This window comes from Ischnura elegans, chromosome 4 (assembly GCF_921293095.1).
Source record: "Ischnura elegans chromosome 4, ioIscEleg1.1, whole genome shotgun sequence".
Classification (NCBI taxonomy): Eukaryota; Metazoa; Arthropoda; class Insecta; order Odonata; family Coenagrionidae; genus Ischnura; species Ischnura elegans.
The window spans coordinates 121639578-121666006 of record NC_060249.1 but is presented as its reverse complement, the minus strand read 5'-3'; the positions used below and the strand labels follow the sequence as shown (position 1 = coordinate 121666006).

The 26429-nt window shown below is 37.4% G+C and overlaps 1 protein-coding gene across 1 annotated transcript in view; it reads left to right on the top strand.

The window, feature by feature from the left end:
- Positions 1-15619, top strand: part of LOC124158234 (kinesin-like protein KIF2A) — a 108584-nt gene extending 92965 nt beyond the window's left edge. The window contains exons 11-17 of the mRNA XM_046533423.1: positions 368-510; positions 2284-2453; positions 3077-3231; positions 8995-9114; positions 9146-9289; positions 12228-12402; positions 13778-15619. Of these exons, the coding sequence (XP_046389379.1) occupies positions 368-510; positions 2284-2453; positions 3077-3231; positions 8995-9114; positions 9146-9289; positions 12228-12402; positions 13778-13944 (1074 nt within the window). The 3' untranslated portion in view covers positions 13945-15619. The remainder of the gene's footprint in view (positions 1-367; positions 511-2283; positions 2454-3076; positions 3232-8994; positions 9115-9145; positions 9290-12227; positions 12403-13777) is intronic.
- The last annotated feature ends 10810 nt before the right edge of the window (positions 15620-26429 follow it).

Below are 26429 nucleotides of genomic sequence, written 5' to 3'. Positions count from 1 at the left end.
GTATTGTTTTTCATTGTAGCGCCCATTTTCTTTATTTTAAAGGTGAAAAGAGTTCAGGAAGGCGATCCTACGAGAACTACCGATAGTAATTGTAATTATGACGACTTTTCCACAGATTGCAATTACCCCGACTGCTATTTATTACTTTCCTCGTTAGCACGTTTTCCTGGTTAGTACGTTCATTTTTTGTGGTCCCTTCAGAAACGTACTAAACAGGTTCCACTGTATTTGTTTTTATATACTACCTTTGTGATTTATTATTAATTAGAGGTTAGCCAGAACATATAAAAGTATAAATATTTAGATATAATTTGTTCAATGAAAACCAAGTTAATATATTTAAATTAGAAATTTCTTTCCTTGGCAGGTATTTGACTTACTGGACAACAAGAAAAAGCTACGCGTCTTGGAGGATGGAAAGCAACAGGTGCAAATAGTTGGCCTCACGGAGAAGGAGGTGGAGTCTGTGGAGGACGTCCTTAAGCTCATTCAACACGGGAACACGGCAAGGTTCGACTCAAATCACCCTCTCATTTTTACTTCATTTTTGTACAAATATTACGTTGCCGCTACTAATACAATCTAGTTACATGAAACTCAGGGGTATTTTAACAAACAAAATTCACTAAGTAACTCTTGATTTACTTTGTGGTATTCCATTATAAGTTTTCCTGGATATCACACAATCACTATTACCACTTATTTTTTACCTGCTGCCTGAGTATGTTGCATGAGAATTTGAAAGGATCAATTGTTACATGGTACATTTTTGTATACAAAATTAATTACAATTGCACAAATATCTTTTTTGCACTCTGTAAAAAATAAGTGGTTTTAGTAATTGTGTGATATCCAGGAAAACTTATTTAAACAAATGTAACTGTTCATAAAGGACAGATCTACTGTCCGTGGGACACAAAATTACAATTCTAAGTAGGCAAAGAGAACTTCCAAAGTTTAGTGACTTTCAAACTTAAGTCATCCCAATTTTTCAAGTTTCTGCCTTGAATCTAGATTATTATAAACGTTTCTCAAATTATGTGGAGTTCATATGTGTTTGACTTTGGTAGAGAAGAACTCAGACCTTCTTCCGTCCCTGCAGTGTATTCGAAGTAATCGGAGTGGACCACGGCATCTCTCATACTTTCTCATGCAATACTTTACACCCTAAGATACTTTCTTCTCTCACACACCGAAGAAATATGTAAAAATTGTTAGGATTTCTATGGAAAAATGCAGCTTTTAGGTTTTAGCGGGCAATGCCTGTTTTTCCTGGTGTTTGACGTCTCAAGTAGTGTTATCTTTTAGCCTTTTTGAGCACCAAGAATGTCTGATGTTAATTTTTGTTTATTCCTTTGTTGCATTTAGTTTTACTCTTGAACTAACAGAAAATAGTTGCTATGGTTCATCAAACGAAAGTAAGAAATAAAGAAAATTTCTTTTTTTGATCTACAAAGCTAAAGCTAAATTCTATAGTTTGTTCACTTCGTCCACTAATTTTCCATGAATATTCAAGATCCTTATAAATCGTTGATATAACTTATAATAAAACTTTCCAAGGTTCCCAAGCCTTGCAACTTTGGAGAGAAAGTACTTGTCCAGCTACACAAGTATGTCACGAAAGATGTTTTTCTGCAGGCAGTAATACTATAACATGGAGACGTCAAAACCTGCTGCCTGAGTATGTTGCATGAGAATTTGAAAGGATCAATTATTAAATGATACATTTTCGTGTACAAAATTAATGAAAGTTGTACAACCATGTTACGCCAACCACTATCGCATTTACAAATATCTTTGTTGAGGGTTCTTCTGGGCAGTTTGGATACATAAATTGATATATACATTGATAACTAGAGGTTGATTAATTTCAATTTTGCTTATGGAACTGTTTAAGAGACATTAATTTTCATTCATCTCCTAATTGCGACTCGATTACCATCAACATTCCTCATTATCCTTTCCTTTTTACATCGAGCAAAGCATTCAAAATATTTGCAGGGGGATTGAAAAATATGATGGAGCATACGTAATTGTATTACCTGGTCCCGAAATTATCATACTCGACTCAACTCGATACTCGCGAGTAGTTTTTAACTCGTCTCGAGGCAAAAAGTACAACTCGCACGTCCTTATGAGCCATATATTTTTGCTGGTGGAGTGAGAAAATCTTGCTGAATGTTCAAATGAAAATAATGAAAATTGTATTGCTGTGTTTGAATATTTAAATGGAGCATGTATATGATTCATTACATCCCTTCAAATGACATTTTCCTTTTCCAGGACCTCTGGGCAAACATCAGCCAATTCAAATTCATCACGTTCCCACGCCGTGTTCCAGATAATAATTAGGTTACCAGGTCATCACCGAAGGCTTCATGGCAAGTTCTCTCTCATTGACTTGGCTGGTAATGAAAGGGGTGCTGACACATCATCGTCCAATAGACAAACAAGTACGTAAATCATGTTATTTTTGAAAATCATTTTCGGAAAAATCAAGTATTTTGTCTTGATGAGGAAAATGAAGCTGTTGATCTTTGTCTAAGGCTATAAATCGTTCTTCTATGTAAGTGAAATTCAATATTTCCAACTGAAAGGTAACTGCGCGAGAAATTTTACATTACCATTGGTACTATAACTAGTGCATTTTTCTTATTTTTTGACGTAATTATTTGTTGATGGGTCTGTGGCAAAAAAGAAACTTATAAAAAATTGTGTTCTCTTGCAATTAATTGTATAAATTGGAGGACACATAAGAAATAAAAACATAGTTTGCTGGAATTAGAAATTTAATGTAATTTCCCTAACCATTGGTACTGCCAAATATTTAAATTTTCCAAATATTAAAGCTTTATAATTGTACCAAAGTGGGAAGGAAATTTTTTTATAGCTGTGTCTTCTTTCTCTTCCTAATATTGCTGTGTATGGGTGATTTTTGTACTTATTGGAGTGGACTATTGATAGGGAAAGAAGCTATGGATTGGGAAAGCTCTAAATAAAACCTAATTCTTCTTTGTGTATTCATTTAAGAGGAATTTAATATGATGTAATCCAGTTAAATCGATCTAATTTTCAGGAATGGAGGGTGCTGAAATCAACAAATCATTGTTAGCGTTGAAAGAATGTATTCGTGCCCTTGGACGCAGAGGGGCTCACCTCCCGTTTCGTGCTTCCAAGCTGACGCAAGTTCTTCGAGATTCCTTCATCGGTGAAAAGTCCAAGACTTGTATGGTAAGGGAATGCATTCCTTTACATTTCTTTTGTGTGTTGGGGGATTTCTCTCTATGAGTGCATTGATGTTAATCATCATTACTGGAAACTGTGTGTATGACATATTTTACCCATTTATGGCCAAAGTTGCGAAAACGCAACATTTTAAGAAAAAAAAAAATGTTTCAAATTAATTGTTCTGGTATAGAATTCTCTTTTTTTTTATAAATGTCAGTTTAAACTTATTTTCAGTGAGATAATAATGTTTTGTTTTTAAGTATTTTGATATTTTAAAAAATACTCAAAATGTGTAAATTATCAAGTCACCTGAGATGTAAGGTAAATAAGTTTTCACAAGAGTAACTATACCCTTTTTTTAGTGTTTTATTCGTCCATGTGTATGTATCAAAATTTCATTTAATTGATGTAACAGCTTATATTTCGTCTGGAAGTCAATGTTAAGTGAAAATCGGATTGGGAACATAATGTTGCATTTTCGCAACTTTGGCCGAATCCTGTATTCTAAAGGCAGTAATGCAACCGACATCATTGCCGTCTCGCTAGAATGTGCCGTTTTTACTCTCAGATGTAATCCTACGCTTTTTTATGCCGCATGTTTGACAGAAATTGTTTTATGTATCAATTAAATTCTTTGATATTATGTGTCCCGTGTGATGTGGTATCATTTAACCTAAATTCATTATAAGATAGACATGCATAACGGTTTGGAAGAAATGAGTCAAAGCAAATATTTTCTCAGAAGAAAATGTATTTCACAGTTTTTAGTTTACTATTCATCACTACGTATTGAATTACAACAAATAATGACTATTTAAGAAAAAAACATGAAAGCATTTTGAGTGCAATGGAACACAAAACTTTGAACATTCATGTATATTTTGAAAATGAGGTTTTAGACGTAAATGTAGATGTTGATGTTGACGGAACCTTTGAAATACAGGACGAGACATCAGGTGAAGTGAATTATGGCTTTCCTCCTTCGATACGCCCAAGAAAAGGTATTAGTGCTTTTCATTAAACTCATTTCCAAAAAGGAGAGTTGTCTCCTAAGTGGAGAAAGGACTTAAATTTTGCATTAACGTTTTCTCCTAATTCTTTAGACTGGGAATGTGCGGAAAAATCAAAAATTAATGGAGTGGATATGTGATTGAAAGTTAGGCTTGGGGGCAAGTGTTATTCTGGAATAGCTCAATGTTATCTCTGAACCCTCTAATCATCATGTGTGTTTCGATAACTTATTTTCATCGTGCAGAATATTTATTGTTTTGAAAGAAAAAGGATATTTTTGCCAGGGGAATCATCTGTGAAAATTGAACGGAGAAGTGCCCGATTGAAGATAGTAAAAATATCGGCATAAAGCTGAGAGGAACATGGGATCAAGCATCTGATGAAGCTTTAGTTCTTAGTATTGTTCGATGGAATGATAATTTGGTTGTCACTGTAGACAGCAATACAAGTTCTGCACTTCCATTAGGCACTGCAAAACGTTTTAGCCAAAAAGAGAAAAAAGAATACAATCTTCCCCAGCCTCGAGTTATTGAGGAGTGTACTAAATGCATGGGAGGTGTGGACCTACACAATAATGCAAATGCCAATAACTGCTCAAGAATTCAGGGGAAAAACGGTGGTGGCCCTTGTTAATCTACTTACTGGACAGCATTAGCACTAATGCCTGGAAATTATACAGGTCATCAACAGAAGTCAAATGTCACTGATAGACTTCAAATCGTATCTAGCAGGGACGCATATTATTTATTATTATTATTATTAAAGTACAGTTACAATTCGCCCATTCGGTCGGGTGGTAACATAGTTACTCTTAAATAAAAAGTGAAGTGAATGAATCAGTAGATTATGTGCTCCGATGCAAGTCATGTCCAAAGGTACTAAAAGGTGGGCCATGTAATTTATCGCTGATTCATAAAGTAATGAAAGATGAATTCCAGGAGAGGGTGCCGGCAGTGTAAAAGCCAAACTATATGAACGTACAAAATTTTGTGTTCCAGTGCACCCAAAATGCTTTCATGTTTTTCTTAAATAGTCATTATTTGTTGTAATTCAATCAGTAGTTACAAAAATGTCAATTAAAAACTGTGAAATACATACTCTTCTCATAAAATATTCCTTTGCCTCATTTCCTTCAAACCGTAATGCTTGTCTATTTTTTCATGAATTTAGGTTAAATATGTAACACTAGACACATACGGCCGAATTCATAGATTTCCGCTAAAACACGCTAGTAGGGCGACTAACTTAGTCGGCTTGTAAGACCTTTTAGTCGCCTACTAAAATATGGTATTCATGGATTCTATTAAGTGAGCTACTAACTTAGTACTAACTGGCCAGCTCGGCAGCCGATACTCAGTAGCGATTTGGGTTCAACCCGCTAGGCTACGCTTGACAACACTGCATCTGACTCCTCCGCGGCGCGGAAAATTCGTAAAACTATCAAACAAAAGAAATTGATTCAGCAAAATGCATTGAAATTTCTACCTCATAATGGATAATTCGATGTGATATCGCATCGCAGACATATTTTTTGATTGCTGTACACAAACATTATGCAATACTACCATTGGGAAAGGGTAGATTTATGAGTAATACCGAAGCATTTGTATGTTTGAGATGCAGTTATTGTTGTACAAACGGCCGTGTATTCATTGATCATATACATTGCATATTGTTTGCACTTCCTATATTTGTTTCCATTAGTGTATGTGTGATTAGTATGGAAAAACATAACTAGCAACGTCAGTATTATACACATTTGTATTCGGAAAGCAGAGATACACCTCAATGTCGGAGTAGAAACAAAAAATTTTGCAATGCAGAAATGAATCGTTAAGAAAATAACGTTAAGATTAATGTGTGAATGATACACATTTATTACGTTACAAACACCTACGTGCGAGCAATTAGTAACATATGTTTGCAACGCATAAAATGTTAGTCAAGGAAACAACAATCTGCTTCGCTACATTTAAATATTTCAAATATTGACAGCGTGCGGAAATATACGGCATATAGTTTACTAGAGGTGGTTAATTTAAAAAAACAAAGCATTAACGTAACTTGTTTTACTTATTTATTGCTGATCATATCACAAATAGCACTACAACGCACACAGCATTTCTCTTCACATTTCACGAGCTGTCTTTATGACACTTATTATCCGTACATTCCGAATCAACTGCTTCAATGAAAAGCTTGACCCACACTTAATTTAAAACACTATAACGTAACTCTAGTAAACAATGATAATCAGTTTTCCAATCACTCTGCACACACCAAAAGAATTTCCACTCGTTGACGTTCGAAAGAATTCTTCACATCTCACTTCCCACTCGTCACTAATGTTTTAGAATCAGTTGATGTTATTTCACATTACCATGACCTAGACAATGATATAAATAGGCTGAAACAAATTTCTAAACCAGAAATTGTAACATCAACAAACTTCCAATCTCACTCGTACCGTAACCAAAACAAAAACAACAGCGCAACGAAATACGCGAAATGTTAACACTGGTGAAAGCTCACGATGAAGTGACTAGAAGAAGTAATAAAATCAAACACAAATTATAAGGGTACAAAAGAATGAAAATTTATAAGCGTTTGCTGTATCCCTAAAGAACAACTGCTTCAAATATGAAACATACCTTCTTCGCAAAAGCTAGTAGATACCTTTGATCGAAATGATTAAACCAGTATGGAAGAAGTAAATTATTTTGTCGAAGCTCATACACTCAATAATCACTTCACTTGTCGCTTCACTCTTTACTTCATCGTCTATATGCAATCAATTCACTTAGGGGTGCATTGAATGTACAAATTGTGTTCACTTACACTAAAGGCACAAATTCACTGCAAGTCGTAGCTTCCTCGCAGCTACAAAAAACTTTCGATTCCTGTCAACAACTACACTACATACGTTGCCTGCCTTAATTGAAGAATGGATTCTCGTATTCCATTTTGGCACGAATGCGTAAAAACTCTATAACAGTATACAAATAAATCCGGAGTTCGATCATCCACAACGGTCCGCCATGTTTGGTAGCTCACTTAGACAAGGCCGGAGGGCAACTAAGAACCGGCTACTAAGATAGTAGCATACTAAGCTTAGTAGCCCTTACTGACGATCTATGAATACCATTTTGCTAGTATGCTACTACTTAGAACGCTACTTAGGCATTAGTAGCCTACTAAGGAAACTATGAATACGGCCGATAATATCTAAAAAATGTAATTATCTAATATGACGATATTTGTCAAATACGTGGCATAAAAAGGCATAGAATTACATTTGATAGTAAAAACAGCACATTATTACGGTACTTTACTACAGTACATACGGTACAACATTACTACTGTATGGCAATATAGGGTAATGCGGGTTGCATAATTACTCATAGATATGTACCTAATTTGGCCAAAGTTGCAAAAATGCAACATTTATTTTTTACCATAAGCAAATTTTTTTGGAGGGCAATATTTTCAATATATCTTATTTAGCATGTTATTGGGTAAAATGAAAAGAAAAAATAATGTTTTCGAGTATTTCTCTACTTGGCTGGTAATAGGTTAAGGTGCCCTAAATATGCAAATTTTCATGGTAACAAATTTCAATTCCAAAAGCTGTGTGAGAGATGATACCTTGGTGGAGCCTTATGAAAATCACGTGTATTGTATGGAAATTGTTGACGCTACTTCATACTTTGCTTAGCTTTTTGAAGTTTTAAACATGCTAAGAAAATTATGTAATTAAATAATGTTAAGTGTTAAAAGAAGCAAATCGATTGAGTAAAATTTATATTATAGGTACTACCCTAATGTAAGGAAAGGGTTTTTTATGCTTTAATTCATCTTGTGGTTTGAAATGGCAAGGGTTGCTAAATCTCACTTGGTGTGAAGGTCGGTACGCCCCCACATTTTCAGAATACCACCTGCCACTGTATCAAATATGTAAATTACTTCTTTGATGTCATAATTTGTGGACGTGTATTATTATTCAGATTATTCAGAGTGCATATTTTGTTTTTATGTGTTAAGTTATTGACTGCATGAACTTATAAAATACTGTTCTTTTTCTGTTTATTTCTTCATGTTTTCTTTTTCAAGCCTTCACATTTTTTCTACCTATTTTTTATAATTAGTTTTAGTGTATTAAACCGTAAGGATAAGAAGATAATATGGAATACAAGTGTTAATACATAATAATAAAGAATAAGTGATTTTTAGCATATTTTTGTCAGGGTTAGCTCTGCTCATACCTGCCTTCAGCAACACATTGTGTACAAGAGCTGAGGACTACCTATATTGGGTCAGAACCCTTGGTAATGCTGAATATATTTTTTGGCTGTTCAAGCCTTTTTAACGTGGACTTTTGAAACAGGCTGATGGAAGGCTGTAAATGTAGTGTCTTTTCAAAAACTATGATTTTTAAAATAGTGAATGGCTTCTCATCTATGTTCGTACATCTTTTTTTCCTGTATTAATTTCTTTTCCTTACTCTATAGCTTTTACTTGCTTATGTATTTATGTGTTTTCAAATGTGTTATGCGTATACCACTAAAAGTTTTCGCATTGAATCAGTTATGAATTTATCTGCTCTCCTTTCTAAAATACGAGTAGAGCAGCCATTTTTCTCATTAATTCCTTATTTCTCATCTTGAATGGGTGATTGAGTTAATAAAGATATGACCAGGTTACTCTAATGCTAGCAAATTATGTATCTTATTAATGTCACTATCTCCTCTTGTGTAGATTGCCATGATCAGTCCAGGAATGAGTTCGTGTGAGCACTCGCTGAACACGTTGAGGTATGCAGATCGAGTCAAGGAGCTGGCAGTGACAGACCCGGCGGAGAAGGGGTCTGGAGGGGGGGGGGAGGGCATCGCCCACGTATAGCACTGGGGGTGGGGTGGAGGTGGAGGGGGGAAGGCACGTAGACGGAGTTCACGGGGGCAGTCGGGGCAGTGGGGGTGCGTACAACGACATGGACCATCACCACCATTCTGTGACGGAAGAAAGCGATTTGGCTCAGCTGCGATCACTCAATGTAAGTCAAGTTGTGACTGTTATTGATTTATTTCTTTTTTAAGTGATGGGATAACTTGAAATTTTGACTCTTTCCTATTCTATTCATTCTAATTTAAATGATTCCTATGTATCATATTCCCTTCCCCAACACTGGTAAGAATGAAGTACAAGGTGAGCTTGACATAGCAATGGCTTTCATTATCAAAAATACCGTTGTGAACTCTAGTTGTTACTAAAGTTTTTAAACTATCACTCCATGTCCATTTTCGTTAGAAGTTTTAGCAAGCGGTAATTTATTCTTTTGAAATAAAAATGAGCAGTAAGTTATTTTTTGAGGTAAAAATTTAAATTAAATTCTATCAGTTATTTCATGTACCCTTGGACATGTCAATGAAATTAATTTAAATGTGAGTGTCATGATGCAAAACGCATGGTCTAATTTTTACTATTATGTACTTGTTTCTGGCATGTTTTGTTGTTAATTAATGTGTTGCAATGGCCCCAGTTTTAAAAATACATATTATTCATCGTAACTACAAATAATGTAAACTTTTAATTCAAAAACTTAAAGAGGACCAGAAAAAAATAAATGCCTTCTGCCTGTGTATAACAATTTGGAATAATGAATGGCAATTGCTTGGCAACAGAATGGCTATGGCAAATCTTAAGGATGCTAGTTCCATGCCTGCATCAATTTAATAACTCCTCCAGGTTAATGATGGAATATTAAGATTGATCAACCTTCATTTGTTGTAAGGTTGCCACCTTTGTATGATCAAGATACCATCAGCCCTTCCACATGCCTCAAAAGTTACCTCCTTATCCCATTGCAGTCAAATTTTAGTCAGTGCTCAGGTGTAATCCCAAAAAATTAAAATCATCCTTTAAAAAATCAATTTATTTGGCTGGGAACCCTAAATTATAAATTTTTAGTCAAAATATTTGCCTATTCCTGCAATTGCCTTGTAAGGTGAATTTCATGAGAGTTTACCTGATTTCTATTGGTTACTAGTCTTAATTCGTCTGAGAGGTGTCACTTTCATAAATTTCTTACTGTAGAAATTTGGGTAATTCACTTTTGAAAATAATTTAATGCTATATATAAGCTTCTTGAATGATCAAGAATCATTTAGTTTTTTTTATTTGATTTTCTAGACATTTGGCAAATAATACGAATAAATAACAGCAGCTTCCGAGCTGAAGGTTTTACCGCGAGCCATAGACTATACACATTTCTTAATTTCACTTTTGCATTGTATGTATAAATTTGAATTTTAAGTCTTTATAATCCAAGTATCTTTTGATGCTTTAGAAAATATTGAAATGAAGGAAAATAAACCATCAACCACGGACAAAGCAATGAATCACTCTCTACACTATCAGTCACAAATGTGCAGCAAGACTTGCATGCTAGATGAGTAAATGGTAATTAAATATAACCTGTGTGATGGTTTCCATTATTGTAAGCACTTTTCAATTAAGAAAAAACAGGAGGAAGGATTGAAGGAAGAAAGCCATCGATTAATATAAAAATAAACCTAGAACCACAAGGGAGCACCACTGTCAGTCAAATTTTCTCACAACAACTTCACACCGAGCAGTTATATGCTCTTTGCGGGAATGCCTATTGTCACTCTTCTCTATATTTAACAGGACAATAAGATATATCAGATGGGGCACTATGAATAACTTATTGCAAAAAGGCATTGAAAGTAGTCGAAAAGTCACAAATTAATTACATAATAACTTTATGTTGTTTGTTTTGAAAATTATTCTTTTTCCATAAAATTTATTACTTACAATATTACATAAACAAAATAAATTAATTGTGGAATACAATTCTAATTTAGGTGAGGGAACATGGCGTATTACAGTATGAGGAACGAAATGGAAGTCGGTGGATACGTTTTGGGACATTTGCCAGCGAAATACCTATGAAGCACAGTAACTTTTGTACTAGTTCTATTTCTGAATTCATCTCATACTGCCATGATAAATTTGATATAATTCTTCAAGAGATAAATCAGGTTGTGTGATAACAATTGACTGATTTGACTTGTTCTCTAAATGCCTTATATTACGTTAAGAGTGGCAATTATGGTTTAAAATCCTGAAGGATATTCTTCTTCCATTGTAAAATTGTATTCTGGGAAGAAGTTGGCTGTAATGAAAATATGAAGTGAAATGAAGGGATGATATGCACTTCTTTTTAACACTCATGCCTGTAAATAATTTACTTACCTTAAACCTTGCTTGTATGTGTTGTATTCACGAACATAGACACTATATTTCTATTTATAGTAGTTTTCATTATGATTCACGCATTTAATCTTATTCGCTTTTTGCATCACAAAGTTCTGCCATGAATTTGAGGGGAAAACTTTGTCAAAAGAAGACAGTATAAAAATTCTTGGGAAGAGTTGACTCACATCTAGGTTCACGCGATTCCCTAGCCAGAGAACTTGGATACTAATATCCACATTGAAGTGGTACTTGCAAGTACATAGTATGCTTGTTCTCATCATCAGTTATCCCCTAGTGTTGATTCCTTCTCCTAGCAAGATCTATTAGTTGTGAAATAATCAAATTTTCTTTTTCATACAATCATATTATATTTGTTTGTATCTAAGAAATAAAGTAAAGATTTTCTGGACTTAGCGCATGCTCTTATGTAATTTCTATGTGATCTTTCTACTCTAACCTGCAAAAAAATAAGTTTTCCTCAGTAACATGGCTACAAATACAAACAAACGTTCTGAATGAAGTCCCAGATGTTTTGGAGCATTCTAGCTTTCATTGTAAAAGTTCTGTTTTTTTTGCTTGCATCATTGGATTTGTGTATGGCCAAGGATGGTGTGATTCAGACTGACGATGCCTTTCCATTGAATAAGTTAAGGACACCCTGGGGATGGCAATATTTGTAAGAACGCTTTTTTTTTTGCAATCTATCTTCTTAGGAAGGAGAGCTTTCGGGTGACCTCTACACATTCCATGAGGCTGTGTCCCAACTTCAGCTTCAAGAAGAGGAACTCCTTGACGCTCACAAGGCTGTCACAGAGATGGGGGAAACGTGGCTTCATCAGTATGCCGAGCTACTAGCTATGACCAATATTGTGGATTACGACCAAGATGGTGAGTCAACATTGTAATAATATTGGTTGCACGATCTTATCATTGGATGGTGCATGCATTTAACAGTGGGCATAGACAGAAAATGATTTTAATAATGAATTTTTAAATTGTGTTTTACCAAAAAAATACACAGCTAATACTGTTTAACCCTTCAGTGACTGTGCGTGAAATTATATCAATGTTGTATAATTTTTCAAAAAATTTGTCCATTTGAGCTCAACCACCTAGTCGTTAGTTAGGCGATGAATAATTTGTTTTTACTTTTAAATTGTTTTTGAAAACTTCAATTTTTATTGGTGGGGTAACTGAGTTACCTTTGCACAGCTGTTGGCTGGAAGAAAAAAAAACTTTTTCGCTATACAAGTGCAGGTATAAAAGTTGAATGCAATAAATTTTATTACACCTTAAATTCAACTATGCCAATATTCTACATGATGGCACCTTTTGCACTTGCAAAATATGAAAGATTCCTGCCATTTCGCACCAAATCATTATGGGTATTACAGGTAAGACTACAGCTTTAAAAACATTAAAGACAGGTAGGCTTTAAAAACATTAATCATGACACGAGGAACAACCGGTTCAATTCTGTACCACTAGCATGTAAATCTTACCAGCAGGAGCTAAGTCTTTGCCGAGGGAGGGGAGGAGGTGGAGGGGAAGTCTCTAGTAAGTGGTGCGGGCCATACCTCAGTGGAGCCGCGGTGCGGGGTAGCACCCTGGGGGGTGGATTGCACTATGGTGGGCGATATCTCGTAAATGCTTAGAGATAGGTCAAAACAAACAGAAAATCGGCTCTGAAAGGCTTTGATTGTCTAATGAGGATTTCAGTTAAAGGAAGTGTACACCTAACCATATAATTGATATTATCCTAGTTATGCATACTAATTAGACAAAAACTCATTTTACTTTTGAAAATTGAGCTATTTGATTACAAAATTTAGAGCTTAAACGAAGGCAGAATGCAAGAACCAAACCAGAAATGAAAAAAAGTGGAACCAACCCATTCCTGTTCGATGCGATTTTATTTATCAGTAAATATTTTCTGTTTATTTACTTGTAATGCTTCTCATTGATGCATGTATTATAATAATATCTGCTGTGGACTTATGGCTTTAAACATTTTTGGAACATTTAGATCTCAGAATGACTGTCCTGTTTTTAAATGTGTATTTAAGTATGGTATTTATTTCATTCTCATGATTTACATATAAGGGAAAAAAAGGAGGAGAAGGGGAGGAAGTGTCTGGAGTTTATGACCCGTTACTCGAACATCGATTGTTCATATTCTACTGTAATTTATTCTGTTAAGTCTCCGTAATCTACCCCATGGTTGAATGTTATATCTAACCATCTTTTTCATCTCCCTCCGCAGCATATTCACAACAGCTGGAGCTAGTAATAGTGCAGAATCTTGAGACCCTGAGTAACCTTCGAGAAAAGGTTGTGGCGTTCAGAGAGCAGTTGGTGGCCGAGGAGCAGATAAGCAAAAAGATCTACCAGTCTCCTCGGCAGCAGTCCTCGTCGCGGCACCACCACTGAGATGTGTTGCCTGAGAATATTCCTGCTTTGATGCCACCGGAACAAGTGGAGCTGAAGGAGATTTTGAGATGCAGAAGAGTTTCCATGTTAACCCTCCTTCGGCGTTATTTTATCGCAATTAACCTTGCTGAGAAGAGACCGGGTGCAGCGTGTGGAGTGGAAGAGAGGTGCACGTATTAACTTCTTGTGTTTGCCCTGGGACGTTCAGCAGGCCTGTCAAATTCATGTGCGGCAGAGAGTGTGGTGCGATTTTCACTCTGTACATTGGAAGGAAGTGATATAAGCTCATTGTGATCAAATCCTGAACCATCTGCTAATGAGTTTTTCCACTCATTGGCTGCCTTAAAAAAAAAAATGGAAAGAGTTTTTGGATGTTCAGGGGAAGGTTGTTTCATTTTGGGAAATCCAGTGATTTATTTGTGTGTGGGTTGATTTTGATTTGACATGTAAAACTGAATTTGTTCCAACCTCATACTAGCTCTTGCGTTCACATTTCTGCTCTCCTTTCATTTTAATGCTATTTTTTTTCAAAACATGTCATGGTCATACCATATCTTATATGGATTGCAGCGGAATGGCATTAAAAAAAACTCATAGTATGACTGCACTGCAAACATTTTGGGAAATCTCTGTCATGCCTGTGCTGAGGAATGCATGTTTACTTTCCAAGGAACAGACTTTCATCCAACTATTATTTGAAATGACCCTCTTGGTGCCCTAACCTGTTTTATTTATGCATCTGTTGTGTGTGTCTGTGTAGATGAATCTGGATGCCTGGTATTACTGCATGCTTAGTTGGAATGTGTTGACCTAATGATGGTTTACCGAGGTAAACCATGTAGGTAGGTCAATTGTGTTTAATAAATTTGATACTAACAAACCATATCTTACTGTATTATGTTGCTGGGAATGTCTTGATGCCAGCATGACCCGGCACTCGTTTAAATTAATTGTTAACTTGTAAAGTTGGATCTGCCACTGCTGTCTCGTCTATGAAATGTGCGCAATTCCTTGAGTTAGCTATTTGTTATGTTAACTGTCCCCTTTCTTAAAGTTATGTCCTCTTTCAACTTAGGGTCATATGAGCTCTAGTTGCCACTTAAATCCTTTCAATAACCTCTCCGATATGCATCCATTAACTTTCTAAAACTACCTAGGCTATTATGCATCACAAAAGAGAATGGGAATGCTGTCATTAGTGTTATTTATTTAAGAAGTCTTGTTTTTTCCATCTTGTGTAAAATTTATCATGACCAAATTATTTTAGTGGTAAGATATCCTCGGTACACATTGTACCAATCCTGAAATCCTACTAAAATGTCCTATTGCTAGTTAATGGAAATTTTAATGAAGATGTTTATAACTATCTCTATAACAACAGTTATCCCATGCTTGAAAAAGGATTGTTTTTTTCTAAAGCTGCAAGTAGCTTTGAAATAAATGTTGGCTAGTGTGTAAAGAAAAAAAAACAATATCTGTGCTGATCATAAGAACTCAAAATAGTTATTGCGCGTGAGCCAATCTCATTTCAGTGATCTCTCTTTGGATTTGATTTTTTCTGCAAAGCCAATGTTAGCAAGCAAAATATTTCAGGTTGCTCGAAAGTTTTGATGAATTGCTGTAATTTGTTGATTCAATGGCCTATTTATGCTAATAAATTCTTATATTTATCATAGGCTGTGAAGTATCTCTGCTCTCAACCAGTCCCTTACCTGATGTTGTGTAAACATCTGGATATTAGAGTGAAGATCAAGTGTGAGATGCCTCCATGAATGCTAGTCCAATTGAATTTTGGAAATCACATACAGTAAAACCTCTATGTAGTGAACCTCTTTACATCATAAACCTCCATACATCATACCACCTCAACGGTCCCCTCTGATTTACATGTATATTTATTGGCAAACCTCTTTGTAGTGAACCTCTTTATATTGTAAAACCTCCACTTATCATATCAAGGAGATACCCCGAGATGGCCTAACTACCTCCGCAAATTGTACCGAGACAACAAGAGACCATTAATGCAGCCGTGATTACGTACATGGAATGACGTTTTCAGCAATAAATTTTTCACTCTTTTTTTCTTGTATACCTTATTAAGCTGTAATTTTCACGTTAATCATTAGTTGTGGCCATTTTGTTCCATATGAGAGCATACCAAACAGTAAATAAGGAAAAAGGTATCCAACTATCCCAATCATTTTAAGTGACTGTTGAATTGAGAGAGATCACATCATTTTCTCTCGAATCATGGTAAAAATCTTGCGATAGCGCTCGATTTCTGTAATAATTAAATATTAAATATATTTTCACCGATGCATGCATGTGTGTTTAAACACAAAAATATAATGGTTTAAAAGACGGTAATGCCTTTCTTTTCCAAAGGATATGAAAAAATGGTGCGTATCACTAAAACCTCTCTATGGTGAACCTCCATACATCAAATTGCCCAAATTTTGGTCCCCACTATTACGATGTAAAGAGGTTTTTTACTGTATTATCTTTGCATTAAATTTTTATAATTAGTTGCCGATTTAGCTGCGCATGCTGCATTTTGTGTGACAATAAAAAAGGCTCTAAAAGTTCCTGAAGGAATGGAGGCAAAAGATTCACAGTGGAGAGGCTTTTGCAGTGTTGTGTCATCTGTGTAAACTCTTCGAAGGTCCAAGCAGGTCTCATCTCCTCAGGAATGGGAGAAATTTTTGTTAAGTATATAGAAATGTTTGTTATGTGGAAGTGAATGAGCTCTAACAGAAGAAAAAAAATAGGATTAGTGAGTGGTAACTGAGGAATTCACTCAGCATATTTTATTTCACAAATTAATGAGATACATAGTATGATCCTTTAAGTGGTGGCATTCAAGCTTATTCATTGCATGTGGTGCAGGTTGCCCTTTTCTAGGATCCCTTTTTTTCATGCAATTTATCTCTTGTGGATAAAACTACCTTTAAAAATCATGAGGCCATTGATGGGGGCCCTGCAGGACCCCAGGGCCCAACCAAGGCCTCGGGTAGCAGTGGGAAGCCCTGGGTTCTTTTAGCACCTTTGTCGTATCCCACTTGTCTTTGAACGAGATATTAGCGACAATACGAGCGTCTCTCAAATGGAACGATGCTGGAAATAAAAGGAGGCGCTCCGACTCAAAATCAGTGATTTTATTCCCTTTAAGAATGAACAAATATGTGCCCTAGCCACTTGGCCGTGACCACCCCAGCGAGTCGCCGTGCCACAACTCAGCCACGAGCCAAGCTAGGGATACCCTTTTAATCTTCCCCAAGGGAAGGTCCAAGAAACCCTTTTATCTACCCCTGGACTGACATCCGCCGATCACGAGTGGGTCATCTCGTAGACTTGCACTTTGGACTGGCTTGCCTAGGTGCAGGCTTACGAGCAGCAATGACTGCTGGGTGCTACACCTTCCATTCTCCTTGGATCATGCAAGTACGCTAACTGTAAAATGAAAAAAAATGTGCAAGACATCCCTACACTGGTAATGGCTAGGGATCTGGTAGTAGTACTTTTTGATCTCGAATCGAGTTGTAGAGTGCCGGGTCGAATCAATTTCTGGACCACGCAATGTAGCAATGCGTGCACTGACATATTCTCATTCTTCCAATCTTCTAGTTAATTTTCTTTTCTTCTGAAAACTTAGCCTGGTATGAAAAGGAAAACATTATGAGGGACGTTGATGGTATTTGTGTCAGAATTAAGAGATGAGTGAAAATCAATGTGTTTTGAACAGGATAATTGAAATGAATGAACCTCTTGTAATATCTCAGAACTTTAATTTAAACATTAAGGTAATGTGGGGTAATTGCGACTTTGGAGTAAGTGGTACCTCCCATATGGAAGGTTGTATTTCGGTTCTCAAAGGAGGCGGTTGTGCAACAATTTCCGCACATTGTATTGGAACCAGAGCCTACTACTTATCCCTAATACTTATCCCTTTAGTCCTTGATCCACATGCCAAGAAAATGTACCCACCCCACAGTTGATTTTGTAGTCTCAGTTGCTTGTGAGGTGAGGTTGTGCCACATTTCTCTCGGGATCAACGCATCAGAGGTAAGTATGTACTAAATCATGTTTTCTCTTCTTTATAATTTTATTTTCTTTCCTTTGTTTGAAATAGTGGAACTTGGTTATTATATTTAGTTTTGATGGGAGGTTGCACTTTCCCTGTCGTAACCATTCCAACCGGTGCGAAATTGCCGTCATGAGAAAAGTTGATTGATAGAAAAAGGATATGTTGTGATGGGACTAATGCTATATTTATATTTGGCATTAGCCATAGTCAAAAATACTTGTTTACATTTGGCCTTGTCAGAACTCAAGTACTCCTCTTCAACTCATTTACCTTCATTTGCTTTGCAATAATTCAAAATTTCGTCGTTGATTAATTATTTGTCTGATATTTCTAGTGTTATATACTGCACCACTTTTATCTAAAGTAAGATCCTATAAAAAATAAGATTACCTGTGAAATTTCTTTGTTGAGCACTTATTATGTCAGAAGTATTTCAAATATACTATTCCTCGAAATCAAGGTTTTTAGTTGTCTTCTAAAAATTTCAAATAGCATAATAAAAGAAACATACACTCTTTACTGAGGAAAGAACTCACTATAATTAAAAAATCTTTATTTAATTGATAAGAAAGTTTGAATTGATAAGTTATGTAATCTATCGTATCCAAAATATCGAAAATTATAACATTCTCATGATCTGAAAATTTCACCTAAACCTTCACCGTGAAACAACGCAATTTCCTTCGAGGCTAAAACTGATCTATCTGTGTTAAAGTACCAAAAATCGATGATGTAAGTAAGTAAGTCAATGCTTATTTAAAAATATTTCCCAGGAACTCAAGTAAGGTGGAACTTGGATGATTACCAGTTAAAAACTTATCAAAAAATTCTAATGAAGTCCTTAATAAATGGGACCAAAACAATAAAATTTATATTACGAATTTTCCATTTTTAATGTCTCAGGGGAGTGAATTTTTTTTTTTACAAATATTGTATTTATTTTTAAATTTAGCATCTCTCCTGACAGTTGGGAGAAAAAGTGGTGGAAACATTTTGCTTTAAATTGGAGCAACAACAAACTCAGGAAATTCTGCAGCCGGGCGGCTACCTTGACTTTTTATACTTATCATATCTTTAATCGAAAAGGAGCAAGATTTTTCTTTTAAAACATATAGTTAAGATTCTGGTCTTTCTTACCATTAATGTTTTACAATCGAGTCTCATCACCATCATAAAGATTTTTTTCCACTTTATGTCAAAAATAGTCCAAAAACAATACACTTTAATATTTATAATTATTATATGAAAAATTGTTAAAAATAAAGAAATATTTCTGTATAATTATTAGGAAATGTTTACACCTTCAGAAAATATGTTTTAAAACTTATGGAAAACAAGCTTAACGACTCACGAGTGAAAGTAAAAACTCAATTTTTGATGATATTCCGATTGGAAATTTTTTTACTCTTTTTTCTTACTTTTAACGGCTTCTGATGACTTCATCAATAAAACAAATATTTAAATAGCTACAGCTCCTTAATCCTCGGATATCATACTATCAGAATACACCATTTTTATTAAAAAAAAAATAGTGAAAATTTAGGATTATGTCGAGCTTTTTTCGACTTCCGCCCACTGTGCGGCGGGCAGGAGGGGAAGGGTTAGTCATCAGACCACGCTGGCACGCCTTTTGTCTAACACCCCAGTGAGAAATGGGTGGTGGAACCCACGTGGAAATTACGGTGGAGATTAGGTGGAAATGTAACGTGGATACCACGTGTTTTTGGTCGTGGAATCAACGTGGAATCCACGTGGAAATTTGGTGGAATCAACGTGGAACCCACGTGGAAAGTTGGTGGAATCAACGTGGAATCCACATGGAAATTTGGTGGAATCAACGTGGAACCCACGTGGAAATTTGGTGGAAAAATTAAAACAGCAGTAGGTGCTCTCCTAAAACCATTAAAACCTCAACCACTCTATATCTAAACCTTCTATATATGTGTCTACGAATTTTCATGTGCTCTCATGGCTGCCTTTCCACGAATTATATAAAAATAGAATGTGCGATACATTTTTCACATAACTAGCGTGGTTTCAGGATGATAAATGACGCAATGTCACCAGAGAGTTAAGTTCCACAAATTAGAAATTCTGTTTAACATTTTATGATAATCACCACAAATCCACTTGAAATCAACGTGGATTCCACGTGGGTCCAACCACTCAATATCCACCACCACCATATATCCACGGGTCAACGTGGGTTCCACGTGGATTCCACCACCCATTTCTCACTGGGACAAAGCTTTTGACAAAAGCGTCAGTAATGCATATTTTCTGATGGATTCACAACTATTTTGAGTTGCACATTATAATTTATACCTAAATTTGACACACCAACATTTTGAACATTTATTATCCAGGTTATCCAAAATAAAATTCAAATTTTCCACGATTGTTAAGCATCGTTTGAATACAAAATGCTGGGGACCAAGAGAGATATTCAAATTGAAGAATATTTCGAAGTAAAGAAGTTCCACTGTATTTCTATATTTTTTTCATTCATGAGAGCACGTTAGGTGACAAAATTGATTCAAATATAGTTCCCCTGAAAATCTAGAATATTAGATATCCCACGTTCTAAATTTATGTATCATATTTTATAACCTTCTTGCAGAATCTCTCGAAGTTTATACTGAAGTTAGAAATATTATTGCCAAATAAATTTCATTCATGACCACGTGATATCCACGTAAGCTTAAGAGCGGTAACGCCGGACAATAGCGTATTTATTCCCAAAACGCGTGCTCCAGAGAAAGAAAAATGTCAAATATTATTTGTGCTGCCAATAAAATTCACCCGCTGAGTACACAAAAGCTTGGAAAAGAACCAAACGAAACTCTAACTACAAAATATGACATTAACCTAGTTGTAGTTAATTGCCGTAGCGTAAAAAACAAGCGCGCCGGAATCGAGCATATTTTTCAGGACGCAGACGTGGTCATGGGGACAGAGAGCTGGCTTACGGAAGATATAAGCGACAGCGAAGTTTTTCCTCCGGAATATAAAATTTACAGATGCGATCGTCGCAATAGAACAGGTGGCGGAGTTTTTATAACAGTTAAATCACATTTGCACAGCGCCGCCCACGAAATAATTGACAACGAAATAGAAAGCGTATGGTGTACAATTAAACAACGAAACAAAAGGATTATTCATGTTTGCTCTTTTTATAGACCGCCGAACTCCGAAGTCGATATTATGTACCTTCTAGAAAATCAAATATCCGCATTTACTCAGAGAGACAGTAATAGTGTAATAGTAATCGGGGGTGATTTTAATCTTCCATCCATAAACTGGGATACTTACACCGCAAAAACGAATTCAAGGAATAGAGAAATCAGCGAGGTATTACTCAACATACTTGCAAATCACTCTCTAGCCCAAGTAGTCGACAAACCTACGAGAGGAAATAAGATATTAGACCTTTTAGCAATAAGCCATCCTAAGTTGATAGAACAACTCGATATTATTGACGGTATAAGCGATCACAGAGTAATCTTTGCAACGTTAAAAATTGATGTAGTGTCAGCCGTAAAACCTAAACGCAAAATTTACTTATTTGATAAATGCAACTTCACTAAATTTGGCGAGATGCTTAATGACTACTACAAAAAATTCGTAGTTACATCAAAGGACCAAAGCACAGATGCGACATGGAAACCTTGCCTAGAAATTCTGCGCCAAGGAATCAACGAACATATTCCGCAAAAACTGAAATGTGATAATAAAGAACCTCGCTGGTACAATAACGATGTCAGAAGGGAACTTAGGAAACAGAGAAAACTATACAACTTGTACAGAAAACCCATCACGTCACGTAATAAATCGAAGGAACTTGAAGCTAAAGAAAGTTACGCTGCACAACGCTCAATGACCAAGAAATCAATGCGAACGGCAATGCGAAAGTTTAAGAAAAAAGTACTCGGTGAATTACTCGAAGAAAATTCGAAATCCTTTTGGTCGTACGCGAGAGAGCTTCAGGGAAAACATTCAACCGTAGATTCTTTATTTGATAAAGATGGTAAACTTGTCACCGAAAATATTGACAAAGCTAACACTTTAAATTCCCACTTCGAAAGTGTATACACTACTGACGATACTCAGTTCAATTTAGACATCCCATATACTGAGGAATCGATAGAAGAAATATCTATACAACGTGATGGGATAACTAAACAACTACAATCGATTAAGAATAGTAAATCTCCGGGTCCGGAGGGAATACCCGCGCGTGTCCTCAGGGGACTCCGCCTCCTGTAGTCCATCTTCCCCCCACTCCTCTCTACCAGTTCCTACACATTGTCTTTCACATGATTCCATTTTCAATCAATGCTACAAAGTATCCATTATTGCCTCCCTCCCTCCCACCGACTCCGCCCTCAACCTCCACACCCTCGAATTGGCTTGCATTTGGCACTTTCAAGCCAATAGCTTTCCAGGTCTGAACGTCGCATCCTAACCCCTATTCCTAACTCCCCCTCCCCATACACCTCTCCCCTTACCCCTCTTCTCCCTCTTCCAACCCTCTCCTTTCCTCACCATTCATACTTCAGCTGACGAAGAAGCCTGAAGTGCTTCGATAGCTTCGACGAGTTTATTTATTCAATGTGAGTGTTTCTTTTTTGTGTCTCTGTGTTTATCGATATTACCTTGAACTATTTATATTACGTGCCACGTGCATATCATATTTTCCAAAACATTGTATATATATTGTAACGGCAGCGCTAATTATCATTTAAGAGTAGCACTTGTCACAATTCCTACCCTTTCCTTTTTGTTACTATTTGAGTGTATTCGGTATAAATGTAATTGTTTCGTGTGTGCGTGTGAATAGCATTTTTTTTAAAATACCGCGCAAACAAGGTGAATCGCGACCCGACAGAGCGCGCTAGTGGAACCACTGCCCTCCCCTCCCTTCCCCTCTCACGAGACAGTCAGTGATGGGACACTCAACATCGAGGAGAGACAGCCAGTCTTTGAACCACTCAACATCGGAGATAGACGGTGGAGAGGACGGTCGAGATTGATCGAGCCACCAACGTTGGAGAGAGGCGGTGGAGCATTGGAGCCACAGGCTACTGGAGATAGAGAGGAAGCACCTTGGCAACTCCCCAGTCGTCGGCTTGGAAAATGCAACGAGGAACCATCACGAGCGCATGAGAAGTCTACTCGGCCACGTCATCACCTCGTGTTCCCGAATAAGGTGCAGTAATCAACCGTGTCCCCACCACTGTCCCCGGTCGAAGCAGCGTCGAGAACGTTTCTCCCTCCTATCCCTCTCTTTTCCCATTGCAAGAAAGCGCTGGAACGATTAGTGAATCTTCAATCTCAAAAGTGCAGCAGAGGACTTTTTAAACCTTGCGAAAAGATTTAAATGCAGTTCATTTCAAGTTTACTTTTATGTTATCAAGTTGATTTTTGGTTTCTTTGTATTTTGTATTTGATCCTTGACAATCCGGCCCTACTAACATTTTTTCAAGTGCTACTCCCCATATTTTTGTATGTTAAATTTAATTATTGCGATCTTTGTCAATAAATGCATTTCTTGTGTTCGCAACCCAGGAATACGTGTGGTCTTTCACCCTCAGCCTCCCCTTCCAATTATCCCGTACGTTTCGCATCCTCAAAATTACTCGTTTTTTACGTCGCCCCCGCTCTGAGGTGTTTCTTGCTCTATTTTATAACGGACGCAAACCCGTTCGTCACATGTTTTGGCGCTCCAACGTGTGGGGCTCGATCACGCATTTCTGCATGATCACGAATTCACCCGATTTTTCGTTTGACGAGATATTTAGTGGCACCGCAACCACGCCGTTGCCTGATCACGCATTTGACGCCGTCATTCTTGTTTGGTGGAGCGTGGCCTCTCCATACCTATTTGAGTGGAATGGGAACTTTTCTCCGCGCCACGTGTTAAATCGTCAACTTAACATTATATTCATTGTTTTGAGTCAGAGGCCATTTCTGTGCTCTTTTCCGCAGTTTCTATTTGTGGTCATTACCATTTATTTGCTAATTTCATGTGTGAGACGGACGAGTAAGAAAAAAAGGAACGACGAGGATAATTAATTTTGTTTAAGATGAGTGATTCGGAGACAGCATTCACTAAATACCGTGACGCGACGACCAAAATGCGGTCGGATGACGACTCCGAAAGCGATGAGCAGACCCCGTTTAAATCCTTGGCCAGCCATTTTGAGACGTTATCGGTTCAAGGGGAGACGAGCTCCGTGGTGAATACAACTGAAGTGGAGGACGAGACGCCTATCGTCGCCTCATCCCCGATGAATTCCCCCCCATCCGTCACTTCCCCTGATAAACTCGACAGTTTGCTCGCACTAGTCCAAAAAATGTCTGATAATTTAAGTGCTGTGGAAGGGAAAATGTCAGACAATTTGAATCATGTTCAGTCTCAGATAGAAGAGAAGATGATTGACAATTTGAATCGTGTTCAATCTCAGATAGAAGGGAAGATGATTGCGTTCCAACACGAGATTACAAATAATTTCTCTAGCTTCGCGGCGTCCCATCAGAAGAGTATTAATTGTATTAATACCAAATTGGAAGCCTTTAGGTCTGACGTTGCAAATGTACGTGCCGAGATACGACACGAAACAAAAAGAGTTCAGGATAATTTTGAAAGCCAACTCGAAACAATGTCCCGGGCAAAAACCACAGAAATAAATTCATGCCGCAAGGAAATTTCCGATGTTCACGAAGAGGTAACGGTGAACTTAGGACGCGAAATCGCGGATTTGAAAGGGATTATACCACGTGTTGAATGTGAAGTAGCCAAGTTGAATGGGCGCATCAACGAGTTAGGTACCGAGCGACCCGTCCCCTTCCGGGAAACCGTGACTCCTGTCCCAATAGCTAAACCTGTTTTTAGAGAAAGGCAATCGGAACACCCCTTGGCTTTTATTAGAGATTTGGAGGACTATTTCAATTTCACTAATGCTCTGCCCGAACATCAGTCCCGTCTTGCTATTTATTTGCTGGAAGGCAAGGCAAAAATGTGGAGTGATTCGCTAGACCCAATTCCTCCCACTTACGCCGAGTTTAAGGCAAAGTTCTTGGAGAATTACTGGGATTACGACACCAGGTATTCTTATAAAATGAAGGTGACGACTGGGAAATATCACCGCCCCAACCATGGGACCATGAAAGAATACCTCACGAGAAAGATCGCGTTAGCTAGATTAAGCGGATTCGACCTGAACGATCCCGATCTTTTAACCGCTATCATTAAGCAGTTCCCGATAAACATCCAAGATTTAATACGTTCGGCGGGTCCCGTATCAATTGAACGTTTAAGACAGCTGTTAGGTTGGTATGACCATTCCGCAGAGAGTTTGCCCGCGTGGTCTGATCGTCATGAGCAAAAATCCAGCGTAAACTACATGTGCGAGGAACGTCCCTCCCAACGCAGAAACTTTACCCGAAGCGATACCAACGAGTCATTTAACATCGCGCCTCCAGAACGAGGAATTCAGAACCACGTGTTTTTTAACCCTCCCCCCTCTCATTCCCCTCCCTCCTCTCATTCCCCTCCCTCGCCAGCGAGCGAGTCTCCTCACTCACGACCACATGGTCGAACAAACAGGCCCATCCCTCCATTTACCACCCCTCATTCTTCACCTCCACCTTTGCTCCCCTTTCCACCCCGTCACCCAACACGACCCAGTGATGCCTGCCGGCCTTCGTCGACTTTAAACGAAGTAGGTTCGGAACCAAGCATTCCCGGGAACCGAACCGAGAGACGAGAGGTAGTGAACCCCAATGGGTCCTACCTTACCAAGTAGTAGGGAATGATCCGCATGATTTGTTGCACGAAGAAGTATTCGCACGACCCGAACTATTAACCCCCCAAGTGAAGGTAAATTATAAAGGCACAATCCTAGACGTGCTAATTGACACAGGAAGTGCAATCTCAGTCGTATCATATGACATGTACGAAACCTTATTATCCCGTGATCCCACTCTCCCAGTATTTCCTATTAGAAGATCCCAAATTCTTTGTGCGAACAACAAAAAATCTAAGCCCATTACGAAACAGATATTGTTAACATGCCGTGTCCATGAAATGGAATTGTCGGTTACTTGTCTTGTAGTCCCAGACCTAATTGTTCCTGTCATTTTTGGTATGGACGTTATATCCAGGTACCGTATAATTCTTGATTTCTCGAAAGGGATATTTAATTTTGTATGTCATGAAGCCCCCCCCAGATCCCCCGGAAACGAAGGGATAGCAATCGCGTATAGTTGCCCGACCGAACTCCAAGGTGAGCCACAACCCCCCCTTCCCCAAGTGTTGGATGACGCGCAGCGACATCAGCTCAACGTGTTATTCGTAAAATACGAGCGCGTATTTAGCCCCTCCCCCTCAGTCGCTCAC